Source organism: Dipodomys spectabilis, unplaced genomic scaffold (genome assembly GCF_019054845.1).
Source record: "Dipodomys spectabilis isolate Male_0828 unplaced genomic scaffold, ASM1905484v1 ptg000089l, whole genome shotgun sequence".
Classification (NCBI taxonomy): domain Eukaryota; kingdom Metazoa; phylum Chordata; class Mammalia; order Rodentia; family Heteromyidae; genus Dipodomys; species Dipodomys spectabilis.
The window spans coordinates 6,920,429-6,946,954 of record NW_024870766.1 but is presented as its reverse complement, the minus strand read 5'-3'; the positions used below and the strand labels follow the sequence as shown (position 1 = coordinate 6,946,954).

At 35.9% G+C, this 26,526-nt stretch overlaps 1 protein-coding gene across 1 annotated transcript; it reads left to right on the top strand.

Annotated features, from left to right (window-relative positions):
* Positions 1–436: 436 nt before the first annotated feature.
* Dbf4 (DBF4 zinc finger) lies at positions 437–24,929 on the top strand. Its single transcript, XM_042684555.1, has 12 exons — positions 437–565; positions 2,380–2,552; positions 8,701–8,880; positions 11,002–11,052; positions 11,460–11,529; positions 11,918–11,994; positions 15,700–15,736; positions 16,955–17,000; positions 18,844–18,972; positions 19,318–19,432; positions 21,072–21,196; positions 23,721–24,929. Exons 1-12 carry the CDS (start codon positions 520–522, stop codon positions 24,688–24,690), a joined length of 2,019 nt encoding a protein of 672 aa, XP_042540489.1. The 5' UTR covers positions 437–519; the 3' UTR covers positions 24,691–24,929.
* Positions 24,930–26,526: the final 1,597 nt, after the last annotated feature.

Genomic DNA, 26,526 nt, shown 5'->3' with positions numbered 1-26,526 from the left:
CCAGTGATCCTAGAGGGTTGGGGCCGGTTGGCTGACCTCCGGGACGGCGTCGGCCACCTCGGTCCTCCACCTCAGGCAGGCTGACGGGCCAGGGCGGCGTCTGGAACCTCAAAGCGGACGGAGAGCGGGACCCTGCCGCCGGGAGGGCAGCGGGAAGGGGGAGGGCCGGAGAGGGGCGTGGCCTGGGCCGGAGGGGCGGGACGCGGGGGGTCACGTGAGGCGAGCGCGGCACGCTGAGGGGGCGGGGCCACCGTGTCAGCGCCGCGGTCGCGTGACGCGTTTTCAAATCTTCAACCGCCGCGGCCCACTCGTTGGTGCGTTTGCTGCTTCCTCGCCAGCGCCCGGGACTCGCGGCCCGACCTAGAAACCCGGCCTGCGGACGCCTCTCCTCTTGCGCGGGAACGCGGTGGCCCGTGGAAGAAGAGAGGCCGCGGGCGAGTCGACAGCACGGCCTGGTTTTCGCGGCCGGAGGTCGCGGCTCCCGCTGGGGACCCAGCATGTAGGTGTCCGGCGGATGCTATGAACCCCGAAACCATGAGGATCCACAGCCGCGGCCGTTTCCAGGGTACGAGGCCCCTCCGGCGTCTGCCGCCCCTTTAACCCGCCTTCCTCCCGCGGTTCCACCGTGGACTCCGCCGCCTTCTCCCGCCGCTTCCTTCCCTTTCCGGTTGGTTCTGTCCTGGGGCCCGCCGGAAGGCTGCGCGCGGGGTGGTGTCCGGGCCGGGGTGGGATCCCGCGGGCTCCGCGCGCTCGCCCGGCCCGGCCCCGCCCGGCCCCGGCCCCGGCCCCGGCCCCGGCCCCGGCCCCGGCCCGCACTCCCGCAGCCCCGGGTGGAACCCCAGCCAGAAACCCGCCGACCGTGGGCGCGTCGGGGCCCCTCCCGGCGACCGCCCTCGGAGCCTGCGCACTCGCTTCCCAGTATGAAAGCTTTCAGTTCCTAATCAGTGTGGTTGTGGGTGGATCTTCGTCGCTGTTGTCGCTGCCGGGTTGTTTACCTTGGGTATTCAGGTTTTTCTTTTTGGGTGGAAGCATTTGTATTTTAACACTCATTGCCGATTTCGACTTTCTAGACAAACGGAAACAAAAGCCTACTTCATTCTCGGTTGCTTCATTTGATTAAAGTTAAATATTAAGTTAAAAAGTTAAATAGGAAGTGTGTATGTGTGTGGTCAGCGCTCGCTCCTGTCTCAGCTAAAGTGAATGTAGTGGTGTAGCTCCCAGGGGATCCGTTTAGTCACACGTACATACACTGAGCATGTAATTCTCGTTAACAGACAAGCTGTATAGGAAACTAAAATTTCACTCACTAGTCCTTAAAGGACTAAGTAATGTCACTGAAGCAGTCATTTTGCCTAGGCAAGTGTTTTATTTGACATTTGTAGTCCAGTGGTGAAACTTCTTTTGAATAACTTAACAGTTTAACAGAATGTATGCCAGAGAGCTGGAACCCGTGTTGTGGGATGGAAGGTGAGGTCAAGGGTAAATGGGACCAAATAGAGGGGATTGGGTGGGGTGGAAGAAATGGAGGAGAATGATGAAAGGAGTGCTACTGATTAAGATGAATTGTACTGACAAAGGAACTGTTTGAATTTAAATCTTGGTAAAACTAAAAGTAATTTTAAGAATTAGAAAAAATTCGGCTGGGAAGTTGGCTCAGTGGTAGAGCGCTTGCCTTGCATGCTCGAGGCCCTGGGTTCGATTCCTCAGCACCACATAAGAAAAAAGAAAAAAGCCGGAAGTGGCGCTGTGGCTCAAGTGGTAGAGCGCTAGCCTTGAGCTGAAGAGCTGAGGGACAGCGCCCAGGCCCAGAGTTCAGGCCCCACGACCGGACCCCCCCCCCCCCCCAAAAAAAAAAAAAAAAAGAATTAGAAAAAATTAAAAAAATTGGTTTACTAGTGGTTGAAAATTAAAGAATTGATGTATTGGATTTGATTGTTCAAGGGAACATCAGACACTGGGTAAATATTTGTAGGTGAAGTTTGCATCCTAAGACATCTTTTGTTTTTGTCAGTCATGGGGCTTGAACTCAGGGCCTGGGCATTGTCCCTGATCTTTTTTGTTCAAGGCTAGGGCTCTACCACTTCGAGCCACAGCCCCACTTCCCTAAGAAAGAATCCTTTTAGAGAGGAGGTTTATTTAGTTCCATTCCTTAATATGTAAAATAGGAATACACACAAGAATATTTCCTACTGATTCAACTGTTACTTTTCAGCATACAATCTGAATGCACATAGTCATTTTGCTTTGTCCTAAATTGTAATGTAAGTACATTGATGTGACCATAAGGATTTCCCCTTTCTATATTATTACATAATGACATTTTAAACAGTAAAAATTCATTTGCATAAATATTTAATTCTGAGCATTTCTAAATAACAGGTGGGCTCCAAGTCAAAAATGAAAAGAACAGACTATCTTTGAATTCTCTGAAACCTGAGAGCAGACCAGAAAAATCCAAATACAAGCCGTTTTGGGGGAAAATATTTTACCTTGACTTACCTTCTGTCACTATATCCGAAAAACTTCAGAAGGACATAAAGGATCTAGGAGGGGTAAGTGAAAAGTGTACACTCAATTTTTTTTAATTTGTTAAAGCTATTTGGGGCCTGGAAGTGACATTAAGTGGTAGAGCACCTGCCTAGCATACGTGAGGCCTTAGACTCAGTTCCTAAAGCCAATAAAAAGAAAGAAAAACATTATCTTTTAATCCTTTGTAGCTGGACAAAACGTTCAGGTATCTCTGATTGGTAGTCCAATTCCCAAAATGTAAGAAATAAAATTTCCCGTATCCCAGTAAACTGCTCTTGCCTTCTCATTGTGATGTTCGGTTGTCTTCCAGATAACAAGAGCTGCTTGATGATAATTATTGAAGATCTATATATCATATACATATAGCCCACTTATTTGTGGTTTTATTATGTATGGTTTTGACTGAGCATGGTCAAAAGTAAATGTAAAAAAAATCAAACGAATTTCAAAAATGAAAATTGTGTGCACTGTATAGCTCAGTTGACAAAAATCACCTTGCTGTCTACTAAGTGTTTCCCTGTACTTAATTTTATGAAAATGTGCAAAGTAAAAAAGTTAGGATAATCTGCCCAAGCCAAAAAGGGGAAATATGATGTGCTTAATTTAAGCGACAATTTCAAAAGGCAGATTTGTTGAAAAACAATATGTCTTTAGCAGAAGTTTTGTGGTGTTACCAGAAATGAATCAAGCATTGTAAGTATGCTACTGAACTCTATATATCTTGAGTATTCATAGTTTTTACTTAACTATATAACAAGAGTCTACTGCATATCTTGAGAAATGCTAAGTAAACAGAATGAATGTCATTAAAGGAACATAATTTTGGATTAATTTTTTAACCTTCTTTCCTACCTTGTATGCTGATTAGATGGTTACGAAATTAGAAAACTCAGGTAAAATTCTAAGATTTCTTTGGATTAAAGTTAATACTGGTTGAATATTAGCAAGTGAAGTTACTAAGGTTTTTCTTATTCAAAAAGTTCTGCTAGTAGAGCCTGTGTGGCTTAGGCCTGTAATTTTAGCCACTTAGAAGTTGAGATCTGAGGATCCCAATTCTAAGCCATCCCACACAGGGAAGTACTTGAGGATTTTTTCCCCTCATTAATCACCATAAAGCTAGAAGTGGAGCTCTGGCTCAAGTGGTAGAGCACTAGTTTTGAGCCAAAAGCTCAGGAACATGGACCAAGTCCTGAGTTCAAGCCCCAGGACCAGCACACATGCAAACAAAATTCCTATTAGACTTTAAGTTTCTCAAGATTAACAACTTTGATTACATGAGTCCTATCATTTTACTCTCAGGCTAGAAACCCACAATATTTAAGTTTTCTGGAAGCACTTGTTGTGATATTTTACTTACCTGTCTTCTAAAAGTTTTTCTATTTTTGCTGTTTATTTTCACATGTGAAAAGTCCCATGTTTATAATAGGAGTTATACTAATCATAATGCCCATATAACTGCATTTGTAAATGTAATGTTTAATAGCTCTGCCACCATATTCATGTTATCTCCCAAGGGTGTGTTGTTAATTAGTTAAGGGCTTTAGTCTAGGGTGAAGATTTCTTTATTTTAGAAATGAAGTACTTGAGGTCCAGAGATGATGTGTGACTGGTCTAATCAGAGTAGGAATCATGTAAGTATTCCAGAGTAACAACACACCACAATTCTCTTCCTTTACAGTGGCTGGACTGTAGCTGCATGATACAGTTTTCTAGCTTTTTTAAATATGGTGATTAGCCTGTTAACTCTAGGTTTAGTTTTTCTAAATCAATGGTAATTTATTTATGTTTTAAAGATGTGGAATCCTTCAGAAAAATAATATTCAGAAGTCCAAAATTGAAAGCCTAAAAGAACTCTGGCTAAAGTCGTAGCACAGTGGCTGTGGTAGGAATCCTGTCCTCCCTTTCCTTTCTTGGTCCTTTCTTTCCTCTTTTTTCTTTGTTCCTTCTTTCCATCCCTACTCTTACCCTTGTTGTGTTTTCTTCCCCATTCCAAAAGCAGTTTCTCTAGTACTTTAATTAGACAAATTTTTAATTATTTCTGCCATACATAGTAAGTTGTTAAGCTCTTTGATCTTACACACTTAAAATCTCTATCCTAAAATGGTTTTAGGTACCTTTATGAGCATATTAAAAGCATGTTTTCAAATTTTTCCCAAAGCTGTAAGTTTCCAGTTTAATTTGACTTATTAACTTTAAAAAGAATTGTCTAATCTCTCTTCATACTATCTCTACCATGTAATTCAATTGTATTCATTCTTTAGGTCCTGACTTCTGTCTCTAGTACATTTTCCATTTCTACCACTAAAAAGATTTCTATCACTAAAAAGATTTTGTCATAAAGATTGCCTATGTGAATATAAAGGAACTTTGACCTCTAGACATGAATTGTAAGGGTTAGGATACAGTATTAATAACTAATTTTATTGAATAGACATTCCTTTAAAAGAATGTAATTCTTTAAATTTCAGTTTTACTCACTCCCTTTATCCTTTTTATTACTTTGCTTCAGATCATCCCTGATGGTTTCTTTTTGTTTAATTGACCAATTCTGTTTTCTTTCTAGTTCTAATAAAAATATATTAATATCATTTATCTCTATGGCATATTTAATCAATTTAAACACTAAGTATAGAGCAGTAAATTCAGACATAATGAAGAATTATCTTTAATAGTGGCAAGAAAAGCAATACTGTCTTAATGATGCTGAGCTGGCTTTGATCAACTCATGCCTATAATCTGAACATTTGGGAGGCTGAGGCAGGAAGATTTTGAGTCACAGGTCTGGGTTACATAGACCATGTCTCAGGAAAAACAAAAAGATAGAACTATCTACATTTAGAGATCCACATCTAAATAGTTTTGATTATAATAGGGCAGTTGGAGGAAAACAGGTATGCAAGGGATGATACCATGATCTGTCATGAATTTGAAAACAAGAGTTATATATTTTGTGTTGTGACCTTGAGTCATCAGAAATAAATTTTGAGTTTACTCTTTGAAAGGCATACATTTCTAATAAATCAAATACCATAGTAATACTAATTGAACAAATACATATAGTATGCAGGGCATATATATGTGATGCCAGCCAGGTGGTCATTCCTGTCCAGTTACTTGAAGGGCAGCATTTGGGGAGTAATAGTCTGAGGCCAGCCTGGCCAAAAAGAAAAACTCCATCTCATCTTAATAAACAGCATGCTAGCATTTGAGTCTAGCTTCACAGAATGAATAGATATAAGTCCCTGGTTGGTTCAACAGAAAGCACAAGACCCTCTGGAAAAAAACAAACATAAAAAAGAATAGGCAACATGGCTCAGAAGGTAGAGCATTTGTTTAGCAAAAGCCCTAAGTTAAAACTTCACTACTACCAAAAAATAAAAGATATATATAGCACATGGAACTTCATTCAGAAATTATTCCGCCAATGTCTCCTATATACCAGCACTGCTTTAGGTGCTGAGGATGTAAAAATAAGTAAGATAAGGTCTACTTTGTAAGAATTATCGATTTAGCAGGAAGTTAAGACAATATACAATAGAGAAGTAAGGCTGTTTCAGCAGAAATACAAAAACATTGCTATTATAATTCATAGATGAGAATGACCTCTCAGACATTAGCACTCATAAGAGATGTTACACCTGGATCTTGAAGACCTCGTAGGAACATACCAAGCAAAATGAACATAAAATAGAAATACTTATCTACAGGGTTTGTGCAACTTAAAAATTTCCAACATATTTTGAGCTTGGGAAGAACTAAATGCAAAAGGTAAAATCCTAGGACAAAGGGCAAACCAATGTAGCAGTGTTACTCATTAGACAATATGTTGGAAATGAACTATACAACTTGAGGGGGAGGGAAACTGGGAGGAAAATGAGGGAGGGGATAACAAGTTTGACAGTAAGATGTACTAACTACCTTACGTATGTTACTGTAACCCCTCTGTACAGCACCTTGACAAAATTAATTTTTTTAAAGAAGAAAATACAGGGAGAAATCTGGATTTCCCCTTATATAGATTATTGGATTTGGCAATGATTTATTGGATATAATTCCAAAGACATATACAATGAACGAAAAAAGTAGATAACTTGGACTTTAAACAAAATTAAAAACTCTGTGGCTCAGAGAAAATTATCAAGTGAAATGATAGCTCGGAGAATAGTAGAAACTGTTTGTAAATTTTATATCTGATAAGTGATTAATATGAAGAATATATAGACACTTTTTTATAGTCCCACAGTAGAAAACAACTCAATTTTTAAATGGGCCAAAGACCTATATTTCTTCAAAGAAGAGTACTAATAGCCAGCAAGCATGCAGAGATGCTCATCAATCTAATCATTAGGGCATTACAGATCAAATCCACAGTGTGTCGTTCCAATTTGTATGGCTACTATCAAAGAATAAGAAAGTGGCTGGGTGGGGTGGACACCACTGCTCACACCTGTAATCTTAGCTACTGGGGAGACTGAGAGCTGAGGATTGAGGTTCAAAGCCAGCCCAGGCTGGCTTTTAAATTTAGCATCCTGAAAAAGTTATGGAATGGATAGTAATGATAATTGTATAACATGGCAAATAGCTTGTTACCGTTGAATTATACTCTGAAATTATCAAAGTGATTTATGTTTGGTCCAAAATTGTGTTTCTCTTGAAAAATTAAAAGTTGTGGTATTTCTAGGATTTGCATTTCTGAAAATGAAGATAATATTATATGTGTGTGTGTGTGTGTGTGAATTTCCTGGTCTTACATGAGTTTGTAATTCTTAGAACAAATACATGTGTATGTTTTATTAGTTGGCTAGCAAAACTGAATTTATGGCTGAGCAGGAAAAAAGGATTTGCATTTAATTAAGTTTAATCTTCCTGACAAGTTTTGAGTAGTGATTAGATGAAATTGACTTATCAGTGAAACCTTGCTTCATTTTAGTACTCCCTTTTATAGTATGAGATTCTATAGAAATTAAAGGTGTCTGAAATATTTTTAGAAGTCTTCACTTAAGCAGACATTTATAATTATTGATGAAGAATACCTTTCTGTTTAGTTGTGTTTTTACTCAGCATCTATTTAATCCAGTTCTAGGGATTGAACTCAGTGCTGGCTTGCCTATTCAGGGTTGGTGCTCTGCTTTCTTGCTAGTCAATTGGAAATGGAATCCCAGAGACTTTTCTGCTTAGCCTGACTTTGATCCTTCAAATCTCAACCTCCTGAGTAACTAGGATACAGACATGAACCACCTGTACTTCGCTCAATGTGCATATTTTTTGGGTGTGTGAACCAGTTTTAGAGCTTGAACTTAGGGCCTGGGCACTGTCCCTGAGCTTTTCTTTCATAAAGCTGACAGATCTCAGCCTCCTGAGTAGCTAGGATTACCTATGTGAGTCACCTGTACCTGGGTTGCATTTTATAAAGCTATTTATTTTTTCAGGTGCTGGGACTCGAACTCACATTCAGCTTTCTTGCTCATGTCTGGAACTCTGTCACTTTAGTCATGTCTCTAGCCCAACTTTTTGCTCATTAGTTGGAGATGGAGACTTGAGGACTTTTCTGCCTGGGATAGATTCCAGATCTCAGCCTCCCATCTAACTAGGATTATAAGCATGAACTGCTGGTGCTCAGCTACTATTAGTATTATAGTTTCTGCTTAATTTTCCTTCCTCTAGATATGGGTAATCTACAGTAATAATGGCTTTGGCATAGGCATTTATAAATTGCAACAATTAAAGCAGTTATTTTTAAATGTTTTAGTGGGGTAATTATCTTCCAACAAGCTATTTTGGATATTTAAGTTAATTAAATGTAAACATTTAAGTAATTTGGTCACACTTCAGGTGCATAGTGCAAGCTTCTTAAAATATGGGATATCTTGTGTTCACATTCTTTTATCTACTACTGTAGTGGCTTCAGGTGTCTTCAGTTTTCTCCTCTGAGAAATGTGGATAATATGTGGATTATACTGAGGATTTCATTAATTAGGATAAAGTACTTAAGATTAATAGCTAGCACATGTTATTTACCATTATACTTCCTCAGAACCCTAGGTTCAGAAAAATGTAACATAAAACTACCAATGTATAGGATGTTAAATTTTATGACAGTGAAGTTTTAAACTTAGTCTGGTATATAAACAGCTTATAGGTTACCTACTTAAAAATATTTTTTTCCTTTAGCGAGTTGAAGAATTTCTCAGCAAAGATATCAGTTATCTTATTTCAAGTAAAAAGGAAGCAAAATATGCACAGACATTGGGTCGAATCTCTCCTGTACCAAGTCCAGAATCTGCATATACTGCAGAAACTACTTCACCTCATCCCAGCCATGATGGAAGTTCATTTAAATCTCCAGACACAGTAAGTGTTAAATAAGCTTTGAGGCATTCAGAAAGGCTGAATTCTGAGAATCTCCTACTTTTCTTTTTCATGAGACTGTCTTTCTGTGTAGCTCAGGCTGGCCTGGAACTTTTGGTCCTTCCATCTCCTTGTCCCAAATAGTAGGACTAGAGAAATATACCACTCATTTAGCTCATGGTTTCTAGTAGTAATCCTATAATTGTTCATTTGTCAAATAGGTTTCTGTCTCTTTCAAAGATATTTTCCCTTAAATCGTACAGGGTAAATTCTGATTTCTAATGAATACTCTAGGTTGGCTTTTGTTTTCCAGAGTAATTCACAACTGAAAGTTAATAAACTCTTTCTTATAAAGAAGAAATGGAGGGCTAGGAATGTGGCTGAGTGTTTGCCTAGCATGTATGAAGCCCTGGCTTTGATCCCTTAGTACCTCATAAACAGAAAAAGCTACACGAGGCGCTGTGGCTCAAGTGGTAGAGTGCTAACCTTTAGCAAAAGAAGCTCAGGGAAAGTGCCTAGGACCTGAGTTCAAGCCCCAGACTGGCAAAAGAAAGAAAAAATGGGAAGCCATTTCAAATTTCCAAGTAGAAATAAGTAAATTGGCCAAATATGGCTTGCTGCCTGTTTTCCTGTAGCTGGTAATACATCGTTCTTTTTTTTTTTTTTTTGGTTGATAGGGGAAAATAAAATCAAAAGAATATTTTATGAGAAATCATTGAAATTCAGATTTTATTGTCCATCAGGTGTAATTAGAACATAACCATAATGACTTTTGTATGTGTTACTTATAGTTGTTTTTGAACATCTGGCAGAATTCAATGATTGTGATGCGTCAACAAGGCCTACAAAGCCTCAAGTGGGATCTCTCTGGCAACAGGTTGCCCCCTCTTCTTACAGAATTACTGATGTCATATTTGTTCTACTCCATTGGCCAGACATTGATAGATAGATACAATATTTAATTAGGAGAAGAGATTACGAGATAAAATGTTTAGCACAAAATTATGTAAAAATAAATGTAAATATAATGTAAAAATAATGTAAATACATTATTTTGAAAACATCCCCCTTCAACTGATCTACTATAGCCATGTGAAAAGTAGGGAAAATGAGGATGAAACTAATAGGAAAAATGAGTTACAAAAGAATTCTCTTCAGAAAAGAGACAATATAGAAGAAAAACGAAGTCCCATGCATTCTTTCAGCTAAAGAGCATGTTGAAAATAAAAGTTTGCCCAGGGGCCAGTGACTCATGCCTGTAATCCTAGTTACTCAGGAGACTGACATCTGAGGATCATGTTCAAAGCCAGCCTAGGCAGGAAAGTCCGTGAGACTCTTCTCTCCAGTAAACTACTCAGAAAAAGCCAGAAGTGGAGCTGTGGCTACAATGGTAAAGCTAGCCTTAAGCACAGAGGCTCAGGGATATCTCCCAGGCCCAGAGTTCAAGCCCTAGGACCAGCAAAAAAGTCTAGTGGAGCCAGGTCCTGGTAGCTCACACCTATAATTCTAGCTCTTCAGGAGGCTAAGATAAGATTAGGGTTCATAGCTAGCCCAGGCAGGAAAGTATGTGACTCTTACCTCTAATTAACCATCAGAAAACCGCAAGTGGAGCTATGGTTCAAAGTGGTATAGCACTAGCCTCTAGCAAAAAATCTCAGGGACAACGCCCAAGCCCTGAGTTCAAGCCCCATGACTGACAATAAAAATTTTAAAAGTCCAGTGGAACTTAAGTATTTTATTTTTCGCATTGAGTAGAATTTGCTATTATACTGACCTAAGACAGTTATTTTGCCAAGATCCTAAAGAAATTTTGTATTTATATTATTTATGTTTCCAAAAAACCTTTACTGCAGTGACGCAATTACAACTCTTTTCAAACCTTGTAGTTAATTTTTTTGTATTATCTTTAAATAGTTGTACAAAGGGATTTTGATTAGACATATCAATTTATGTATAAATGCATCTCGATCATTGTCACCACCTATTCTTCCCCATCAGTATATTCCAACTTCAGCCATTATTTCAAACTTCCTGGTTCCATTTTCACATAAATACATTGAGTATTATGACTGTATTCACCCACTATTTCTCTCTTTAAGTGTGTCTTCCTTGGTCTTTCTATAGGTGTATCTAAGCCGGGGAAAACTGTTAGTCGAAAAAGCTATCAAGGATCATGTAAGTAGAACTTTAAAAGTTCACCCTGTATATTCTGTCATTAAAAATTCAGCTGCAAGTTATATATACTCTTGAAATACTCTTCCATTCATTTCTAACAGGAAAAAAAACCTCATTATACAAAAAATCCTTTTAATGAAGAAACATCCCCATCTTGTGGCCTTTTAATGTATTACTGAAAGCTTTTGAAATTTGCCTTATAGCACACACTAAATTGCCAAGAGTATGGAAATATTGTGTGTTATTTTAGAAATTCCAAAAGAAAAATATATAGTCTTACTGCTACTAAAACTTTATAGGAACTTTTGTGAATAACCACTTTGGTGATATAAAGCTTTAAATATTATTTAAATGACTCATTTTAAAGAGCAGTTTCCTAGACAAATTCTCAAATTTCTATTTTACAGGATTTTATTCCTTCGAATAGTATATTATCAAATGCCTTGTCGTGGGGTGTAAAAATTCTTCATATTGATGGTAAGGATCCTAAAATTGTCTTTTGACATTTTATAAGTGCCCATATCTATCCCTTGGTTCCTGGCTACATAATGGAAATCTTGGTAAAAGGGATTTACCTGTAATAGTAAATCATTCACCTATTACAGTAGTTAGCCAGGTATTAAGATTAGCATCCTGACAGGCATAAGTAGAAAAATTGCAGTCCTTGTCAAAAATATAATACTGTATCCAAGAACTTAACCAAAAAGGGGAGGAGGAAGTATTGGCTCAAGTAGTAGAGTACTTCCCTGGCTAGTGTGAAACTCGAGTTCAAACACTAGCACTACCAAAAAAAGTGCGTGTGTATGTGTGTCCCCATTTTACTCCAACAATAAAATGCTGATCTTGAATTCTTTTTTTTAATAAGACATGAGACACTACATTGAACAAAGGAAGAAAGAACTGTGTTTGCTCAAGAAACCAAGTACTTCTGTAAGAGATGTGGTATGTTGTCTTTTAAAAAATTGTATATTACAAGGTTTATTTGTGATAGTTCCTTATATACATATAAATATAGTTTGATAAAAATTGTTGTCTTCAAAAAATATTCTAACTACTTTTAAAAAGCCATCAAGCCACAAGCAGGTGGCTCACACCTATAACCTAGCTACTCAGTTGGCTTGAGATCTGAGGATCACATTTTAAAGCCAGTTTGGGCTGGAAGGTCCATAAAACACTTACCTATAGTTAACCAGCAGAAAGCCAGAGTTAGAGCTGTGGCCCAAGTGGTCGATGTCCTAGCCTTGATTAAAAAACACCAAGGCCCTGTGTACAAGCCCCAGGACTGGCACAAAAATAGAAAGTCATCAAGTTCAACATTTTATTTACGTGTGTTTTAAATTTTTCCTGCAATGTTAAAAATATCAATAAAATTTTCTAACAGTCGGGGCTGGGAAGGTGGCTCAGTGGTAGAGCGCATGCCTTGCATGCCAGAGGCCCTGGGTTCGATTCCTCAGCACCACATAAGCAAAAAGACAAAAGGTGGAAGTGGCACTGTGGCTCAAGTGGTAGAGCGCTAGCCTTGAGCTGAAGAGCTGAGGGACAGCACCCAGGCCCAGAGTTCAGGCCCCACGACCGGACCCAAAAAAAAAAAAATTCTAACAGTGTGTATATTATATGAATATTTCTGAATTGATGTGTATGATTGAACTTCAGGATTGTACTTAGGGCAAATAAAAGTAGTTCCTGGGATTGTGGCATACTTTTTTTGGTGTTCTCCCCACTCCCCTCCCACTCCTTGTCATTACCTCTGTTCTTAAATACTTTCGTTTACTCTATAGAAAAATGCTAAAATTAGCTGATAACCACATGAATTTCTACTATAGAACCCATTTTTGGAAGATAAGTAAGGAATATGCTTTTTGGTTGCTCCAGATGATATAATAGATAAACAGATATTTGTTAAACTTCCGTATTGAGCATTGTACTCTGTTAGAATTCCATATCTTCAATCTTCTGCCTAGTTTTTTCATTGAAGCCTTTATAGATATTCAGCCCATTTCTGTTTTTTAAAAACAAATACAATAACACCTCTCTTGATACTTCCATACCCTATGCATTGCTCTAGCTTTATAATTCCTCTCTATACTGTCCAGATCTCCTCTCATACTTCCCAATCATTTTTCAACCTACAAGTTATAAATTTCCTGTCATATTTGCCAAATCACTTGGATACTTTGTAAACCAGACATACTCATTCTCCCAGAAATTGTCCATTCCCTCCTTATACCTGTTCTTTTCTGGAATTTCTGTCATCTCTTTGCTTTTCTCTTGCTTCTCATGTTTTTCAGATCATTTTCCAGTGGTCTTTTTCTTCATTCTACCCTTAAATAAGTGGAATTGAAAGGAAGTTTCTTAGAGACTGACTGTATTATAAAGACATGAACTCACTGATGTCTGGTGGCTCATACCTGTAAAGGACAAAGCTGGAAAAAGGAATCTTTAACTTTCTATATAAATTCACACATGTGCTCAGGTTAACTTTTAAGTTATACATAAGGATGGAGCTATAACAAACATAGTAAAGGCTTTGAAAATGGAATTAACCCCATAGTTAAACCACTGCCCAAACATGACTAATTTAAATGTAATATCTGTGCAGGCTAAGCACAAAGCCTCATCATATATGCCTTTGAAAACTAAAACAGAAGCCGGGCCCTGGTGGCTCACGCCTGTAATCCTAGCTACTCAGTAGGCTGAGATCTGAGGATCTTGGTTCAAAGCCAGCCCGGGCAGGAGAGACCGTGAGACTCCTATCTCCAATAAACCACCACAAAAAAAAAAACCGGAAGTGGCGCTGTAGCTCAGGTGGTAGAGCCCTCGCCTTGAGCTGAAGAGCTGAGGGACAGCGCCCAGGCCCAGAGTTCAAGCCCCACGACCGACAAAAAAAAAAAACTAAAACAGATTAAAACAAATGCCAGCACCAAGATACTCTTCATGTCAGAATTATTAGAAAATACTTTAAAAGTGAATGTAAATAGACTGAAAAATGAACATAAATTGGCAATAGAAAAGAAACTCAAAAATGTAACAAATCATAGAAATGAAAAACTGAGATTCAGAATTTATTGGGTGGTCTTAATACTAAAATCCAAATGACAGAATGAAGCATCAGTAAACTAAAATGAACAGTCAAGGGGGAAAGGGCCGAGGAAAAACAAAATGATTTTATGTTTTTAGAGTTTATAGAAAAAGTGGCTCACACCTATAAATCCTATTTACTCTGGAGACTGAGATTTGAGAATCAAGCTTTAAAGCCAGCCTGAGCAGACAACTCCAAGAGATTCGTATCTCCAATTAACCAGCAAAATGCTGGAAGTAGCCGTGTGGGTCAAACAGTGGAGCATTAGCCTACAGTGAAAATGGTGAGAATATGAGATCCTGCGTCCCATACTGCCATGCATGAGAGCGCGCGCGCACACACACACACAAAATGACATGAAATTATGTACTGTTTGGTAATTATGTATAGTGCAATAGACAAGTTACTCTCTTAGTGTGATCATAGCACCCACCATTAGGAGGCAACTCAGGAAGAAAAGAAAGTTAAAATTGCAGAGATTCTGTTAGTATTGTGTGTGCCACTGAAGTTACTTCAATTATTATTCTAGCTAGAATGATGAAGTTGATATAGTTTCAGCTAGTCATTGTGCTACATCTATCAACTCTCCACAGTGTGCATACTCTATTAAATATTTAAATATTAAAATAGTTTCCTATTGAATGCTGTCCAAAGGTTTTATTTATGATCAATGGGACTGATTGTTTTGTAGAATATTTATTTCACAGTGTACTGAACTGACAGAGTAGTAAGTTTTTGACCAATTCCTTTATTCATTTTCTTTAGTGGTTGATTTTTCTTGAGAAGGCTAAAACAGTTATATAGACTACAAAGTACTTGAATATTTTGTAACATGTAGTTTGCAATACTCTACCAGGTTAGTATCTTTAATTCTTTTTTTTAATTAATATATTTAAGTGGTTCAATTCTTGAATAATCTTGTTTTAATTTCTTTGGTTGAGTTCATTCCCCCCCCCATTTGATATAATAATTTTCCATTATTTTTTGTCATATAAACATAGAACAATTGCAGTAGCTGTTTTCATTATACTTTCACACCTAGTCTTTTTTTTTTTTTTGTCTGTTGTGTGACTTGAACTCTGGGCCTGGGCACTGTCCCTGAGCTCTACAACTTGAGCCACAGTACCACTTCCCCTTTTCTGAGTGGTTTATTGGAGATAAGAGTCTCGTGGAGTTTCCTGCCCAGACTGGCTTTGAACCCAGATCCTCAGATCTCAGCCTCCTGAGTAGCTAGGATTACAGGCGTGAGCCACCAATGCCCAACCACACCAGTTTTTTTAATTATTTATTTTGATGAAAAGGATGCAATCTTTTTATTTTTTGCCATTTAACAAAGCAGTTTATGAATATAATTCATCTTGATTCAGTGTCACTCCATTTCAATCCACCCATTCCCTTTCCTTCATTTCATAGTATATACAACAAATTCTTGATTACTTCTCCCCTATTATCCCCCTTTATTTGTGTACCCTTCTGCCCTTGGTCCCACTCCTTCTCTTGCATGTACATATTTCCTGGTGCTGATTTTGTTGTGCTTTGACCTAGTCTATTTATCTCTATTTTTATAGGGGAAAAGAGTTGTTATTGGAACACAAAAAACAAGAAGTAAGTATTTTGATATGTCTAATTATATTTGAGTTGCTTCTAAACACAAAACATGATATTCTAAGATCATATAAATGGCCATTTAGTGATATAGGGTTTTATGGTCATTTTTTAAATATAGGAAAAATTCATTGGCTTATCAGAAAAATCACTTATATTAAAATGTATCTATTAGTTTTTAGTAGTGATATACTTGCTTTTTTGTTATAAATTATAAGATGGTATTACAAAATTTATTAAAAAATTTAGCATAAAATTTTATTGGATTATCATTAAAATCAGTTATATTAAAATATATGAACTAGTTTTTAATAGTGATATACCTGCTTTTTTTATTTGTTTGTTTGTTTTTGGGATTGAACTGGGGGGCCTGGGTACTATCCCTGAACTCTTCAGATCCAGGCTAGCACTCTTCCACTTGAGCTGTTTTCTGGTGGTTAATTGGCGATAAGAGTCTCACGGACATTCCTACCCGGGTTCTCTTTGAACCAAGGTCCTCAGATCTCAGTCTCCTGTGTAGGTATACAAGCATGAGCCACCAGCAGTGCTTTTTATACATTATAAACATCTAACGAACTGCCAGTGGGTATCTAGCTAATACTCAATCCTAGCTAATTAGGAAGCTGAGACCTGAAAGATCACTGTTCAAAGCCATCCTGGGAAGAAAAGTGCTCTAGTCTCCATCTTCAATGTAATCAGCAGAAAGCTGGGCTGGAAGTGTGACTCAAGTTATGGGAGTACAAGCTGAGCAAGTTTGAGGCTGAGGTCAAATCCCAGTACCATCAGAACACACACACAACACACACAGTCTACCAGTAATATCTTAAATTTCTACAGTAATTTTAAACTGATTTGTGAAACTTTTTAGAAACCTGTAATAAACCAATATGTGAAAATATCTGCTGTTTCTGTTATCAAAGTTGCAGTTGCTAATACTAGGTATGTTTTATTGTTTATATTTATAATTGCAAAATGTTAAATTATACATTAGTAAAAATAAATATTTTTTCTATTACAATTCAAATTTTTCTATTATAATTCTTCTAAGTTCTGTTCATAGACTCTGTTACCTCCATTCAGTTTAAGAATCTCAGAATATGACGATTGCAATTGTGTCTGGAAATGGGATGATATTGGAAAATAGTTCCAACTAAAGTTTTATTTACAAGAAGTTGTTGATTTATGGGTATCTAACACTGTGTTTTCTATATCTTCAAGGAGGAAGACTCAAGAAGCCTTTTATAAAGGTAGAAGATATGGATCAGTAAGTGTCCAATCTCTGATTTCAGTACAGTATTAAGGAAAAAATCTATTTCCATTAATATGATTAAGTTCCTTTATATTGGTCAAATATGCATGTACCATTACTTCAAGACTAAATTTAATTTCATCATATAATAGATATGTGTTTGAACTATTTGATTGAGTACTCATGAAAACAACTCATATTTTAGTATTTCAAATAGTCATTTTCTAGTTAAATGTGGGTTCCATTATAAGTAAGAACCACTAATAAAAAGCTGGGCACTGGTGGCTTATGCCTGTGATCATAGCTACTTAGGAGGCTTAGGTCTGGAGTATTGAGGTTTGAAGTCACTCCAGGGCAGATAAGTTCTTCACATCCCCATCTCCAGTTAACCCGAAGGCTTGGCTCAAATGATAGAACATCAACTTCCAGCAAGAAAGGTGAGCAAGCTTGAGGCCTCTGTATTTGAGCCACTATACCAGCAAAAATAAACAGCAACAACAAAAAAATCAAAAACCCTACATATGCTGCTTAAAAGTTTGCTACTGAATTACTAAGTATTAAACTGAAGATTTCTTATTCTTAAGATATTGATCCATACTTCCCAAATTAATCTGCAGATCCAATGTAATCTATGTAATGACTGTTTTGTGTTGTAGATGTAAAAAATCTCTACCCTAAAATTGGAATCTTAAGAATCCTCAAATACCCAGAATAATTCTTTAAAAGAACAAATCTAGATTTCTCATATTTCTTGATTTCAAAACTCTACAAAGCTACAATATTCAGGACATTTGATACTGGCAGTCAGGCAGACAAATAGGTTAGCAGAGTAGAATACAATAGAAGACAGTACAGTACAATACCAGAAACACACCATCACATGGTCAGTTGATTTTAACAGGGATAGGGAAAAATCGTTCAGTGGGAAAAGGGCAGTCATTTGAACGAAGATTAAGGGAACATACCTACATGCAAAGAATAAAATTGGACCTTATGCCGTACATAAATTAACTTAAAAATGTATCTAAGGTATAAAACTGTAAAAATCTTAGAAGAAAACATGAGAAATACTTAATGATACTGGATTTGGCAATGGTTTCTTAGATAGAATACAGTACAAAGATAATTAGCAAATGGAAGAAGTACTTGTATTTATTGTTTATCTAGTAAGCGATTGATATCCACAATATAGTTTTTAAACTCCTACAACACAAAAGGTATCATTAGAGAAATATAAAATAATGACAGTTACCATTTCCTATGCTTTATGATAGCTGCTATCCACGATGCATAAACATACATTAGCATATACATATTTAAGTGTGTATGTACATACTAAAATGTAAAACCAATCTAAGTTCATTAGTAAATATAAGTAGACAAAATGTAGCTTAAGCGTATGTATGTACACAATGGAATAGTAAATCTTAAAAAAATTAAATGAAACTTCAGGAAATTAAGTGAAATGAGAGTGGAAATTTATCCTACCAAATGACATATGTGTAACAAATTCATAAGACCAAGCATGATTGTGGTTGTCAAAAGTTGAGGGAAAAGAGGAATAGGAAGTAACTTAATGGCAACAGAGCTTCAATTATAATTGTAGAGATAATTCAAAGTGTTATGACATCAATATTTAATATGACAAAACTGTACAGTTTTAAGTGGTTATGTTGTATATTTTGCTGTAATTTGAAAGTTTCATTGATTATTATGCCTACAAATTGGTCCTTTGTAGGGAGGTTGACCTCTATTCAGTTTCTATTTCAGATGAATTGTATGATTTTGAAATACAAGACTTTTGAAACTTATTTCATAATAAAGAAGCTCATGTATTTTTCCTTTTTTTTCCTTTTAGACTGTATAGGCCATTTTATCTTCAATTTACCAATATACCTTTTATAAACTATTCTACTCAGAAGCCCTGCAGTCCATTTGATGTAGATAAGGCATCTAGCATTCAAAAGCAAACTCAGGTTAAACTAAGGTTAGTTTGAATCATCATTTTTAAAAGAAATATTTAAAATACTTTATGCCGTGGTGTAGTGGTTAATATATGTGTTTATAGTCAATATTTTGCTTACTTTCACATATACATTGTTAATGTCTGTATCTGTTATAAAACATTCCATGTTTTACAACTTTAGGTAACTGGGGTGGGTACGTAAAAAGTATTTGCAAATAATGAAAATGTCTTATTTCTCTTAAACAATGTAATATTCTCCAGAAGTCTACAAATTATAGTAAATTTTATACATAGTAACTTAAGATAGTTTCAAAAATTTTTCCTATGGTTAGCAGTAATTTTTTTACCATGTACCTCTATCACCAGAATCCAAATGGATGGCCACAAATATGGTGGATCCTCAGTTCAACTCCAGTTGAAAGAGAAGAAAAAAAAAGGATATTGTGAATGTTGCTTACAGAAATATGAAGATCTTGAAACTGTAAATTTGTTTTCTTTGTATATTGATGTTTCTTAAACATTGAATAGTATCTGTTACTTACATTTTACATTACTGCTTCTGATTTCAGTTTTAAACTGGACAAGTACAAATAATTATGTGTGTGTGTGTGTGTGTGTGTTGGTAGAGAGCGAAGTTAGGGACTTACACTTGCTAGGCAAGCTGTCACTGAACTACATGCACGTGCTAAAACATCCTACATTTTAAGACTTTTAGGAGGGAATTAATATTGGAAAGTAAGCATTGATCACTGCTGGGTATCAGCATTGAACAAAAGATTCAAATTTCCTACCTCTGTGAAGATTACCTTGTGCAGAGTTAGGAAATATAATCTGTCACCATAAGATGAAGATTTATTACTGCTATGACAAAACATAAAACAGGAATGAAGTTTTTGCCATTTATTTAGACTTTACAGGAGTACCTAACTGATAAGCTGACATTTAAGTGGAGACCAGAGAAAAGTGATATAATAAAAATTAAAGGTATTGAACTAAGTAAAAGGGGAGATCCTGAACTGATTGATGTAATCAAAGAACATCTGATAGTGGCCTGAACTTGACAGCAGCAGAAGTACTTAAGATATGTTCAAACTATATATTTTAAAGTTGGTACTAAAAATTCCTAATAGATTTGCTGAGTGTGAAAGATGATGAAGGACCTGAGCAATTAAATAATTTCTCATCATATACTGATGGTAAAAAAAATTGAAAATTGAGGACTCTTGAGGTAGCAGAAACAGAAATGTAAGAATTAGAAGAGCCCCTAGCTACGCAGAAAGCTGATATCTGAGGATTGGGGTTCAAAGCCAACCCTGGGCATGAAAGTCATGAGACTTTCATTAACCACCTGAAAACCAGAAGTAGCACTGTGGCTCAAGAGGTAGAGCACTTGCCTTGAGTTGAAGAGCTCTTGCCTTGAGTTGAAGAGCTCAGGGACAGTGTCCAGGCCCAGAGTTCAAGCCCCATGGTCAACAAAAACAACAACAACTACAAAAAAAAAACAATTAGAAGGGCATGTAAGATAAAGATAAGAGATAAGAGTTTTAAAGATTGGAAAGATGATTGAAAAGTCTTAAAGATAGTTTGCAAGCTGATGAAAAAGAAATTTTGGATTCACACTGCACAGTTTCAAATACTGGCTTCCTGACCTGTAACCTTGGACAGAGCCTAGCATGTCGTGTTTATTAATCTTAGCTTATTGTTAAATGTTTCTTTCGCTTATGAGACTTTTGTGTGTACTTGAGGTCCATTTGTTTATTTTAACTTGCCTTCTAGGATTTTATATCTCATGGGTTTTTAATCTGTTATTTTATAGTATTTTGTATAATAGTCTATATAAGCTCTACTACTGTTAAGTCTCAATTATAATAGGGGGAAAGGTGTTTTCCGGAACAACTAGGGTACACTAAATGTTAAATGTTAAAATAACTTCACTGGTTTCTCATAAGTCACTTTTATTTTACTTATTATTTTGAAGCCTAGTAAGGGGTGTTCTTTTGTCTTTTTTCAGGGAAGAAGTTGAGTAGTCATTGGAAACAAGCTTTAGAGACATGAAACCATTCAAAATCTGGACAAAAGCATCTGTTTAAAAATTATGATTTTATGTTTTTTTGTTTTAGCACCTTCAGAGTGAACAACACAGAAGCTTTTCACAGAGTAACCAATATGAAGTTGTTGACGATATTGTATCTAAGTTAAATTTTGATTTTGTGGAACATGAAAGAGACATACCTAAAAAGAAAAGGTAATTAATTTATCAACCACACTTTTAAATTGTACTAGATTATTGAATTAGTTCATTACACTGAAAGTAATGCTTTCCTACTTCTTAGATGGCAGATGTGCTTTCAAGACACAGTATGGTTAAATAACTATTACCTTCTTCTCTTCTCTTTACCTATTCTGTCAAAGCATTTGCCCTTGATTGATTTTAGTCTCTGTTGATATTGTGGTTTAGAAAAGAAAGTGTCTGCTAAGAGCCAGATAGTTAATTTTTTTTTTTTTTTGACTGAAAGAGCCTGTTATAACAGCTCAGCTTTACTATTACAAAATGAGTATGGCTTTTGCCACAAAGCTGAATTCAGAAAAATTGACTAGACTTTTCCTACATGCTGCCTAGTTTGCCAGTCCCTGTTATAGAACCATAAAATTATCAGATTAAAGGTGTACAAACTAAAAAGGGCTTTAACTTTTAGTTATGAGAAGTGTTTTATTTTGTCAATACTGGGATTAGAATTCAGGATTTTGTACTAGCTACACAGACTTTGTCCTAATTGAACCACACCTATGCCTATTTTTTGCTCTGGTTATTTTTGAGATAGAGTCATAGGTAGAGTAACAGAGTAATAGATGCATACCACCACTTCCATGTTTTTCTGTTTAAATGAGGTCTTGTGAGCATTTTTGCCTAGACTAACATAGGGCTTGTATGGAACTTGATTCTCACTGTCTTAGCCTCCCAACATAGCTGGAGTAAGTATGTGCCACTTTACCCAGCTGTTGGTTGAGGTGTAGTCCTGAGAACATTTTGCTCAGGCTGGTCTACAATCATGAGTCACTGATACCCAGCAATCCTAAGAAATTTTTTTAAAACTTCTTCTAGTGCTTCTATTAAGTCTTGTTTATGTTTTCACTAAATATTTCTGTTAAATTCTACATGTTGATAAATTTACTAACTACTAACTTTCAAGTGTGAATGCAGTGTACAGTGTTCAGTGTACAGTAACTATGTTTTTGACAAAATGAGTCCTGCTTTGATTATTCCAATAAACAAAATTTTAATGTTTTTATAAGAAAGTTCCCTAGAGTTAATAACTCAGTAGACTATTTGGTCCTCATATCTATTTTTAGGCTAATCTAAATGATTTAATTACAACTTATCATAGCTCTTAATGTTTGTTAAAACACTATAATACAACTTCTAATGATTAATTAGAAAAACGTTTGGACTTAGAAACAGCTCAATTTCTGTAACATTCAAAGTGATTGTTCATGATGATAACATTTGAAGAGGAAGCATATTTCTGAGTAGTAAATCTACATGGGACTTCTGTTAAGAACTTAAAATTATCTGAAAATTGAAGTAAATTCTGAACTAGTTATCTGTGAGCTTGTTTTTCCTTTATTACATTATTTTTTCTGCACCAGTCTCACCTGTGCCAGTTTGCTCAACATCTCTGGGCCTAATAAGAGATAACCTAAATGGACTAGTGTTTTAGATTTTTATCATCCATTTATTTGAAGGAAATTTAAAGTATAAGTAAAATATAAAGAGAATAATATGTAATATAAATAATATATAAAGGGAACAATTGTGGAAAAAGAGTCAAGTGAAATAGTATATAATTGTCAATGTTATCTATGATAGGTATATTATAAAATATAATTGGTGCACTGTTAACTTTTCTTAAATTGGATCATAATTTAGGATTGTCTAATACAAACTGATAAATCTTTTTTTTTTTTTTAATTTTATTTTATTTGTGACAAACTGATAAATCTTAAGAATATCAAGATGTTCCATGAAGAAAATAATGTTTTAGGCCAGATACCTATGGGATGTTTTTAAACTAATCTACCATATTTAGAAGTATGAAGGTACTTAATTTTTAGCACACTTTGATACTGTTTTTCCTTAAAAATACATTTCTTGGGACTGGGAAGGTGGCTCAGTATTAGAGTGCTTGCCTTGCATGCATGAGGCCCTGGGTTCCATTCCTCAGCATTACATAAGCAGAAAAAGCCGGAAGTGGTGCTGTGGCTCAAGCGGTAGAGCGCTAGCCTTGAGCTGAAGAGCTGAGGGACAGGGCCCAGGCCCAGAGTTCAGGCCCCATAACCAACAAAAATAGATAATATGTTTCTGCAGCTGGTTTAACCCAAAATACTCATTGTCCACATTGCCAAGGAAAATGAGTTAAATATGCCTAATCTAAATTAGACCATTGAAGTTATAAACATTTTCAGGATGCTAAACACAAAATTAGAGTCAAACCCAGATCTCTTAATGCGCTTTTACCTTGGTTTACATAGACTAATTTTAAATACCAAGTTAGCCATATTGGCTAACTTGGAGGAAAAGAATGTAGATGAGAAGACGGTACAGTAGGGTTTTCAACTATGTTTACAGTTTTGTTACTTTAAGAATATCCAAATTTGTCAATATATTAAGATTCTTGTAATAGTATTTTAAGTGAGTTTTTTTAAATATTTCAAGATATTAATGTAAACTCAGGAATTCATTTTAATATTTTTCTTTTGTTTTTATAAAGAATAAAATACAGCTTTAGATCCCTTTCTTCTGTTTCTACAAATTTCCTGAAAAAGACTGAGCCAAAAGAAAAATGTGAATTGCAGTATATTTGCCAGAAAGATGCCAGTGAAAATAATGGAAAGGTGATGAAGCAGAATATTCTGTATGCAGAAACCCAGGAACCTGAACAAAAGCTTGTGTTTATATCTGAATCTGTCCCCTGCCTTTCAAATGAATTGAGAGAATTTAGAGAGAAAAGAATTAATGAATGTTCTGTGTTAAATGCAACTGAAAATAACATAAAACAGAACTTTACACATCTACCTCCATATAAAAATAAACAGGAGATTATTTTTAACACATCTGAACATAAATTAATTGTACATGAGAATGACTTAGAAGATCATTGTCCGAGTAGGCTACATCCATATGTACAAGTTTCTCATTCCAGTACAGATAATAGTATACTTCAACCAAAAGGAAAATCAAATACGGACCTTTTTCCATCAAAAGATCTGAAAGAAAAGGACCTTCACACAACAAACGGGCATGGTTATGATCTTTCAACAGTGAACATTTCACAAGAGCACCTAAGGATAAAGACAAAGTCTCTATGCTGTAGTCCTCTTGGGGAACCCAGTGAATGTGGCAGCAACAGAACTGATGAATTGCCCTCTGGTAGAATCCATCAGAAAGTGAGAATATTATTAGGACGAAATAAAAAAGAAAATCTGGAACCAAATGCCGAATTAGATGAGAAAACTGAATTTCTTATTGCACAAGAAGCAAAAAGAATTTGTACTTCACCAGTACAGTCTTTGTTGGACTTATTTCAGACTAGTGGAGAGAAATCAGAGTTTTGTGGGTTTACAAGTTACACTGAAAACAGTGGTATATGTGAAATGTTAAATATTTGGGAAAAGGAAAGTTCAGATACTTCGCTATCAACATTTTTCTCTTCCCCTTCAACTTCATTTATTGGCTTTTGATGTTTAAAAATATATACTAAAGTTTTTAGGATTTTTGGCTTACTTTGTTTACAGAACTATTTAAATATAATAAATGAATATTTCAGTTTTTTACAGAATTAGATACCTGTTGTGGAGTATAATTGTGATTCATTTTCCATTCTGTGGTTGTGTTTTCTGAGAATTATAAAGATACCACTTTATCACTGAAAACTAATTTCAAGAAATATGTGGGTATGAAAAAAATTAAGCATCATAAATTTAGTTATGTCCATTGTTTACTCAAATAGATTTTTATGATAACATGATCTCTTGAAATACATGTAATTTCATACAGAAAAACAAAGTGTATTATTTTCTATATTTGAATATCCAAAGTTTTTATAAACATTGAACTTGAGAGTGATCCAGTTAATTGGTCTCTGAAAGTATTTTGGCCTTGAAGAGTTAGGTTATTTGGCCAGAGTAAAAAACTAGAAGGAAGAACTTAACCAAGTTACCATAAGAATAACTTTTTCCATCGTTTTTTTGTTATTCATAATTAAAAAATAATTTTGAGAGTAATTTCTTCAAAAATGACACCTTGTAATTGGTATTATTTGATGAAGGATAACATTGATGTAGATTAGGTACTTCGTGGTAAAATTGTGAGGAAGAAATTAATTTGTAAGACAAATTTCCACTTTTAAGAAAATAATACATTATTGACTATGTTTTTATAGTAGTAGAGCATTTATAACTAATGACTTTTTTCTTGGGTAAACAAATGCTGCTATTGGATAGCATGAGTACATTGTTATACAAAAAAACTTTGTTAACTTTATTTTTTTGAAAGAAATTGCTTCCCAAATGTTGATTGTTTGGACTAAAATACTGGCTTTTCAACAGCTCTGTTACTTGTACTAGTATCTTACCTAGGACCAGTCATTCTAGGCACACAGGCAACCTTGTTTCCTCTGTAAGTTACTGTAGCATTGTCACTAGTGTGAATATGTTGTATGGATCTATGTCAGGTTTTGTAGACAGCCTTTTAAAAAATCTATTTGTAGATGTTTTTTCTTCCCTTGAATTTCTTATATTCCCCCAAATTTTCTAAATAATTAAAAGGCATTTATATTTGCTGTATGGTCCTTAGACATTAGACTAACAACTTCGATTTGCAGTGATACTGTTTACCCTCAGCCCCCAAATTGTTTTGCCTTAGTTGCATTTAATGCGAAAATGTCAAGCTAAACTTTACCTCCATTACTTTTTAAAATTTATTTTGTTGTAAAGGTGATATAGAGTGGTTGCAGTTACGTAAGTAAGGTAATGATTAGTTAGATTAGTACATTTCTTGACAATATTACCCCCTCACTTTCTCTCACTTCTTCTCTCCCCCCTCACTTCTTCTCTTCCCCCTTAACACAACTTTTTATACAAGACTTTTTAAGAGATCCCTAAAAGTTTTATAATGAGTATTCACCTTAAAAAAAAAAAAAACTTAAATTTCAGATTGCTGGGAACAGTACAGTGCTGTTGTAGGAGACCACTTAAAGTTTATTTGGGTTGGATTCTGTAGATGTTGCACCCAGTTGCTTGCAGGTAGTATGTACCCTGGCAATAAGATGTTTCCTCCTAAAGACAAGATGTATGTGTGTGTCTGTGCTGATGTTAGGGATGTTGAACTCAGGACCTGGCCACTACCTGAGCTTTTGTACTTAGGAGTAGCAGCACCTTCACTTCTGGTTCTTTGGCCAGTAATTGTAGAAAGCAATCTCTTGGACTCTTCTGCCCAGGCTGACTTAATCTTGATCCTCAGAATGCACGAACCTGTTCCAAGTGAGGTAGAAAGTTTTAGGTTCACCCAATGTGTTT